This window comes from Hippocampus guttulatus, chromosome 20, assembly GCF_054856545.1.
Source record: "Hippocampus guttulatus isolate MCC_2025c chromosome 20, RoL_Hgut_1.0, whole genome shotgun sequence".
Taxonomy (NCBI): Eukaryota; Metazoa; Chordata; class Actinopteri; order Syngnathiformes; family Syngnathidae; genus Hippocampus; species Hippocampus guttulatus.
This window is the reverse complement of record NC_141280.1, coordinates 7,660,885-7,669,043: the sequence shown is the minus strand read 5'-3', so window position 1 is coordinate 7,669,043 and position 8,159 is coordinate 7,660,885. Positions and strand designations below refer to the sequence as shown.

The 8,159-nt window shown below is 43.5% G+C and overlaps 1 protein-coding gene across 1 annotated transcript; it reads left to right on the top strand.

The window, feature by feature from the left end:
* Nucleotides 1–21: 21 nt before the first annotated feature.
* Nucleotides 22–4,013, top strand: LOC147187828 (alpha-N-acetylgalactosaminidase-like). Its single transcript, XM_086101130.1, has 9 exons — nt 22–183; nt 605–761; nt 844–984; nt 1,668–1,879; nt 1,957–2,051; nt 2,124–2,285; nt 2,465–2,662; nt 2,732–2,872; nt 3,464–4,013. The coding sequence occupies exons 2-9, from the start codon at nt 607–609 to the stop codon at nt 3,668–3,670; spliced, it is 1,311 nt and encodes a 436-aa protein (XP_085957256.1). The 5' UTR covers nt 22–183; nt 605–606; the 3' UTR covers nt 3,671–4,013.
* Nucleotides 4,014–8,159: the final 4,146 nt, after the last annotated feature.

Genomic DNA, 8,159 nt, shown 5'->3' with positions numbered 1-8,159 from the left:
AACAGGCGTGGCGTCACGTGACATCCACTTCCGCCTTTCAAAAAGAAATACTGAAAACAAACTGGTCATTCTGCTCCTTTACTTGAAGTAGACAACGGTCAGGTAAAAAAATCAGCGAGAAGACTTTTTTTAAACTCATCGCTCCACTTCTTCCTCGTTTAGCTTGACGATACCCGAGAGTCGGTAAGTTTCTCCGCTATATTACGTCAACACAGCCCGGTGTTTTACTATCAATAGAGTTCGGTTCACTCGTATCGACTACTTTTGTATTTGCTTCTCCGACAAGTCGTTTCTGTTTTGTTTTTTTCAAACACGGTGTATTCAGGGACACAGAAAAATATCCGATACGTGTTTTGTGTCAACAGAAAAAGGGCAAGCACATGGAGGTATTGTATTTTCCTCACACCCAGAAGTGACTTTTTAAAAGGTTCTCTTGTACCAAATCTGCAAATTAAGTGAAGCAGATTTGGCGGCATCTTGTGGCACCTAAAATCTAAATTTTAAAATCTTCAGGGGAGACATCAGGGCTCCGTACAGACTGCATTGTGGCAAGACAGTTTGTTTAGAACGCAAGCAACTCGAAATTAACCATATAATTCCACAGTGATGCACTGGACGGTGCTTGTGTTGGCATCAGGGCTTCTTGTGGTCACTGTCGCCTTGGACAATGGCCTCATGCGGACCCCTCCTATGGGCTGGTTGGCATGGGAACGCTTCCGCTGCAACACAGACTGTGAGCATGACCCCAAAAATTGCATCAGGTAAGTTGGTCCAAATTGGAAATGTTCACTAAATTAGTTACTCAAGATTCCTAACATGGTGCGAGTGCCTTCTCTCGGCCAGCGAGAATCTGTTCACCGACATGGCTGACAGGCTGGCAGAGGATGGCTGGAGAGAGCTGGGCTACGTCTACATCAACATCGATGATTGCTGGGCGTCCATGCAGAGGGACGAGCAGGGGCGGCTCCAGGCAGATCCTAAGAGGTACACGCATACATAAACATGCGTGCTGACTAACCACACTGCAATCCTGTAGCTAAATAAATGTTTTATTGAAGGTGTAACAGTCAGATGACGGCTAATAAAAAACCAAGAGTCAGCAGTTTTACAAAGAAGTTAGATCATGAATACAGGTCATTAAAAAAATACTGCAATGGTGACCCAATTTCTGAGTTACACCATGTCCATTGGTCATATTTATGATGTCATTGTGACACCACTTATCTTGTGGCATGCACATGACAGGTTCGAAATGGAATAGAACCTCCTTGTAAAACTAAGGACTTGTAGATAGGAACCGGTGTGTACCACAAAGCTCTATACTAGGTCCACAGATGTTTATATCACTGTATACTCTTGCCATTGCAGTAGAAAATGTCTCGTTCCCACACTCCTCGTGTCCACTCCCACCCATTTTTACAGTATACGAGTGGCAATAGTGCCTTGCATTACAGAAGAAAACGAGTGGGGGACCCTAATTTTCTGATGGTCCCAGCATTCGCTGTTTCCAAGTCATCCAATGGTGCGCAATGCACCGTGTAAATATAAGTGGCACAAGAATGCATTCTCAGTTTCCGCTGTTCTGAACTGTTTTTCCTTTTAAGGCTTAGTTTGACCATAGCATGATTAAAAATACAAATTTTAAGTGTCTGTGTTCTCCTTTTCAGGTTCCCAAGAGGAATCCACCGGCTGTCCCGCTACATGCACGACCGGGGGCTCAAGTTGGGCATCTACGGCGATATGGGCACACATACCTGCGGGGGCTACCCGGGCACGCCACTCGACAAGATCGAGGTGGATGCGCAGACCTTTGCTGACTGGGAGGTGGATATGTTAAAGTTTGACGGTTGCTATTCGAACACCGCGGAGCAGGAGCAAGGTAACCTATCCACAATCGATGAAAATTGCTGGTGGTTCACTGCAGATCCGATTTGAGTCTCGTCCTCCCCTGGATAGGTTATCCTCTCATGTCGAAAGCTCTAAACGCCACAGGCCGTCCAATTGGCTACTCTTGCAGCTGGCCGGCCTACCAAGGTGGTCTGCCACCTCAGGTACAATCATCATGTTGCGTAAAAGTCACAGTCTTTGCACTTGGTTTAATTAAGTTCATTTGACATTTCTAGGTGAATTACAGTCTTTTGGCCAAGATCTGCAACCTGTGGCGTAACTACGGCGATATCCAGGACTCATGGGACAGCGTGCTGAAAATTGTGGATTGGTTCTTTGACAACCAGGAGGGCTTAATCGCCGCAGCCGGGCCCGGAGGGTGGAATGACCCAGATATGGTTTGTTCCGCCAAATGTGACATTTACATATGCTGAATACATTATTCTTAAAAGCTGGTGGTATCTCTGCATTGCCTATTTTCACCTCTAGCGGGTGGATCTGAAACGTACCTTTGTCTGTAAAAGGAACTTCACCGAAATTGAATTTGTAAAACATTTGAAAAACTGTGTTGTGGCAGCTGATCATCGGTGACTTTGGCCTCAGCATGGAGCAGTCGCGGTCACAGATGGCTCTCTGGGCCATCATGGCTGCCCCTCTCTTCATGTCCAACGACCTCCGCACCATCAGCAGCGCCGCACGTAGCATCCTGCAAAACAAAATGGCCATCAGCATCAACCAGGACCCTCTGGGCCTTCAGGGAAGACGGATCCTGAAGGTGCGGTGCTAATATTTTGACCGCCCTTTGCTGGATAGCTTTCAGAATGTGTTTGCTGCTTCCCATCAGGAGAAGAGTGGGATTGAGGTGTTTTGGCGGCCGCTGTCAAGCGAAGCCAGCGCCCTGTTGTTCTTCAGTCGACGTAACGATATGCCATACCGCTACCAAACGTCACTCAGCAAGTTAAACTACACTACGGGCATCTACAAGGTCTGTATCCTTCAAAATGAAAACCACACTTGGTTTTCATTTGACTGTTTATATTTATGGCCTGTAACTATTTTTTAATACATATATTTTCTGTAAATATGACTTTACCGGTGAGTTAGCATCTTAGTGATAAACTACGGCACATTCTGACTTGCGTACAAATTTCAAGTTACATCAGAAAAGAACTCCCTTGTAAACTAAGAACGTAAATAGATGCTCGTGGTGTACCACGAGGCACACTACTACGTCTTCAGATTTTGACATGATACCCATCGTTGCAGAAGAAAACGCGTGACTTCCACATGTCTCGTTACGTTGTCCAAAGATGATTACACTATACACAAATATAGAAATTCGTTGAAATTATACTTTAAAAAATAGATAAGATAGATATGAGGGGTCCTCAATTTGCGATGGTCCCAACATAGGCTGTTTTTACAAAAGGAATGCTCAGTCAAAAACGTTCTTGAGAGTTTTTCCTTTTATGACTTGCATGAAAATTCAGGTTACGTCTGCACTTTGGGAATGGAACTCCACCTCTAAAACGAGGACCTCTTGTGTAGTCAAACTTTTTGCATCGCAATGTTTTAGGTCAATGACGTCTTCTCCGGGAAAAGTGTGACGCTCAAAGATTCAAGCAGCTTTGTGGTGTCGGTGAACCCCACGGGCGTTGTCATGTGGTACATCTCAGCCCCCGCCAAGATGAGACCCCTACCCCACCAGTTCTCTCGAGGCGGCCGATTCAAAGAATTCGGCCGCGGTGACCTCGCCAACGCCATCCCGTCTGTTTTCCTGTGACCACGTTCCCCTAGTTTTGACTGAAAAGACCCCACAGTACCTGATAATGAAGGATCCTCATTACATGAGGGGTATTCTTAAGACTTGATTAACTCAGGGTCAGACTTTTTTTTCTCAACAATCCTTGTAGTCCTCTTTCAAATTCACACATAACTAGTTTCAGTAAAATAATTTGAGCTGCTAATGTGTTCAATTAAAAGTGATCATGTAAGAAGGATCTAAATATCACTGCTGCACTATAGTTGGTCCTGCTGTATTTCGTAATGATTTGGAAATAGGACTTTTGGTGTTGACATGCATTAAATGTTGTTCTGACTGAATAAAATATATATCACATATACAACTTTATTGTTCCTCTCATATTGCAGAATTATGCATATTCGGATGATAGAAGAGTCGAATTCAAATGCATGGACAATTTAATTCTGAAAGATTTCGAATTGACACTGAGGAAACCAGCGTTTTTACCTATGCAAAACTGTGGAGAACACTGCCATCTACAGGCGAGAAAACGCAACTGTAGTCTTTAAGGTAGATTGCAGAACTGAATTGACGGGAGCGCGATGGTGGAGCGAATTTAGGCGTCTTGTATGAACAATTGGTTACTTCCCAAAGTTGGCCAGTGGGCAAGTAAAACGGTCACACTGGACTTTTTCACATCTGCTGTCATATCTCAACGTGAATCGCTGGCGGATGGCGACATGGGAAAGCGGCGACAGATTTCACTGGAAAAAAAAAGAACGGGCACAGTCAAGGGTCTGTGCACACAAGGGGAGAAGGGAAGCATAAAAGTGTCTGTGTGTGTGTGTGTGTGTGGGGCGGGGGGGGGGGGGGGTTGAAGAGCGTTCCTGCAGAAGCTCACGTAGGCCCACAGCTGCGGTAGAACGCACTCGCCAATCATTGTGTGCCACTCGTGCCCTGATTCGATTAAGTATCCCTGCCTGACACCCCTCTTTTCTCCCCGTCGGATCGCTGCCAATCCAACCTCGATGAAAAGTTGTGCATCTCAGGCAGGCCTTTACTAACAATAATAGCATTGCCTCCAAAAAGGTCAAACATGCTTGATAGCCTAATTAAACTGTTTGGTTTAGTTTCTTAGGAGTACAATACGAACATTGGGATTGATTTAACAATACATCTTTAAAAAGGTTATGGAAGCAATACAGTAGTTAGGCATATCCATTATATGTGTTTTTTTTTTCTTGCACTAATGTATTTTTATGTTGGTCATGATGGTGGTAATTGGAGAATAAAATATTTTTAATAGGTGCTACTGGGAGTTATAATCAGGGGATGTGGATAAAGCCCTTTGAGAATAAAATAACTTGACTCCTTGCACTAAAACGTTCAAGACATCCTGATTATGTCAGGATGTCACAATATCAAATGGCGATCTGACGATACAAGCAACACCGGGCGCTGTGTGCGTCCCTTGTCCTTTTTTCTGAATGAATCAATGTCTCCGTTCGGCCGCTAGCGGCCGCTGTTGGAGAGCAGATGGACGCGGAGGAGGAGCCTCGTCCGGTCTCCGCGCCGCAGCAGCGAACGAGGCGAGCTGCACGTTGCCTGAGGCGTCGGGTTCGCGTGGCCACAGGCCAACGATGTCTCATGCCAACTGGCAGCCGGCCAGGGTCACAGACAAGACAGTGTCTCTTCACACACACACGCACACACACACACACGGATTGCAATGTAACTCTTCAAGTGCCATGATCACTTGAAGAGTGATCATGGCACTTGATCATTTGTGATGACTCGGGAATAAAATCTCAGTCCAAGGGAAATTTTCTTTTTCTCTGGTTTATTGTATGCGATGTCACCACAGATGGGTGACAGTGATTACATCGGGGAAAGGTGATGATAGCGGGGTACCTTCTGGCTCAAAATGAATCAGAGGTGTGACCGTTCTGAATTTATTTATAACCGCGGCCCTAGTTTAAAACCCTATTTTGAAACCCAACATTATTTTAAAACCCTATTTTGAAAACCTTACCCTAGTTTGTAACCTTCAATAGAAACCCTAATCATAGTTTGTAAGAATAATTAGAAACCCTAACCCTAGTTTAAAACCCTACTTTGAAAACAACGCAAGTTTAAAACTAGCTGTTATTTTATGTTAATAGGACCAATATTTATCGGCCCGAAAATGGATAACAAATGACGTAACTTATCGGTCCAATGCAGAAAAAAAATAGGCCAATATCGAAAGCCGCATTAAAATACACGAACGTAGAACTCGCTGAAGTCCCGTCAACTCTAAAAACCAAAATTTTACAATATATTGTAACTTTAGTAAATATTTTCAAGCACTGTCCCACTGACTTAGAGTCGCAGCCGATACCGACGGAGGCCTGGTTAAACGACCGTCGGAGAGTGATGATGACAGAGCCGTGCCTTTTCCTATTTAACTGTACTTTTAGCTGCGTTGTTGGATACTATAATCATGTTAATGTTAATCCACATTGTATTTCAGTACAAATTGACGAGTTCCAGAGACTTTTCACCGCACGCCCAACTTCGAAGACGAGATCGGACGCGACCAGCAAGACCTCCGTGAATTGTTGTCGGGTCTGGCAGGCGTCGTCGTCGGCGGAGGCAATGTAAAGAAAAGCGGGCCAGCCAAGATGTATTCCACAGCTAAATGCTAATAGTAAGGATATGAAGTCCAAAAAAATGGCTGGATTGATCGCAAATGCTGCGACACTGCGCTGTCCGACTGCACTTGTTGGACTGCCACGGCTCATTGAAGTGCAGCCTTGGTGAGTGATATTTTTATATACCTTGGTTGGTGAAAATGTATTTCACATACGCCTGTCACAATATCAAATTATCGTTCGATGAGCAAGAATCATTTTTGGGATACACCATAAATGGGCTTTTGCATGAATGGTTGTTTACATATAGAAATAGTCACTCAGTTGGTTCCCTCTTCTGTCTGTTAATGTGTTAAAAATTTAGGTTGATGGTGTTGGTTGACGTTTCTTATATCGTGCATCACTATTTCAAACCCTAACCCTAGTTTAAAACCCAACATTGAAATCCTAACCCTAGCCTGTAACCCCTATGGGAAACCGTAATCCTTGTTCAAAACCCTACTTTCAAATGGGAAACCGTAATCCTTGTTCAAAACCCTACTTTCAAATGGGAAACCGTAATCCTTGTTCAAAACCCTACTTTCAAAACATAACACTCATTTAAACCCCTACTTTGAAACCCTAGGTCTAGTTTAAAACCCTACTCTGAAACGCTAACCCTCGTTTGTAGCTCTTGTTAGAAGCCCTCGCGCTAGTTTGAAACCCGAATCTTGGTTTAAAACCCTATCCGATTTGAAAACGCAACCCTAGTTAAAAACCCAAATTCAAATCTTTTTTTTTTTTGTGATGAAAGATTGGATACTAAGAACTTATCAGCCAACCCTTCTAAACAAACTTCTGACGGAAATTCAGTTTTTGTATGGATGAATGAGTGATCGACAATGCTTCGATGGAGCTAGGACATTGTCACTGACTGAGCAACAGTCACTAACAAGCTAAGATGTTAGCCAAATCCCAATCGATCCAAATCGTATTGCTTAGTGGAAACAGATTTCCCAAACTTTGGTGGTCCCACCCCCAACCCCCTTCCAAAAATCTTGACGTCTAGAGTGTGGGGCAACGTATTCGCAACCTACTGTACATCTGCGCTCCCAATGTGTGTGGCCATGGTTGCGCAGAGGTTTTCCATGTTGGCGGCAAGAGCATTTCTGGGCAGAGGCACAAAAATCATTCCGTCGGCTGGAGCCAAGCACGCGGCCTACACAGCGGGGGGGATTTGGCCCCAATCAACTGCACAGAAAATGCCTGCAAGGATTTCAGGGGGAGCAGGTGGACGTCTTTGGTATCGAGTGTGAGACGCTGACTGATAACTTGAATTTGTTCCATTGCCAAGCTCATAACTCAGTTTATTCTTTTATGAAATACATTTTCTCCATTTATATTACTTGAGTTAATACAAGTACCCAAAAAGCACGACCAGGCTTCAATAAAATTTGAAGTTGGTGGAATTCAAATAAATAGTTTAAGTTTTGCTCTTGGGAAAGGGACTTTCCCGCATTTCACAACAAAGAGTTTACAGAACTGTTGTCCCTAGAAAACCTCAGTAAATTATTTAGGAGGTCACCACTTGCTTGTTTTGTTATGCTAATGTTTTTGCCATGTCAACAATTTCGATTTTTAAGTGGATCCAGACTTAATTTACTATTTTAGCCACAAAAAAATACAAGTTGTGTTTTTTACACCAACGCTGTACAATATTTGTCTTGTCCCATGCCCATTGCTCTTGATTTCTCGCAATACAGTATATTATGTTTTTAAATGAATTATTTTAAAAGTCTGTTTCAAGACTTCAAAATATGTCAATGTATTACAAACTGCCTACAGACTAAAGAAAACATTTTTGTATTGCAGATTTCCCTTATTGTGGGGGCAGACCAGAATGCAATCTGTACGAT

Coding starts and splice junctions, on each gene's coding strand:
- LOC147187828 (XM_086101130.1), top strand. CDS start 607: ATGCACTGGACGGTGCTTGTGTTGGCATCAGGGCTTCTTGTGGTCACT. Junction 985..1,667: donor CTCCAGGCAGATCCTAAGAG/GTACACGCATAC, acceptor TCTCCTTTTCAG/GTTCCCAAGAGGAATCCACC. Junction 2,873..3,463: donor ACACTACGGGCATCTACAAG/GTCTGTATCCTT, acceptor GCAATGTTTTAG/GTCAATGACGTCTTCTCCGG.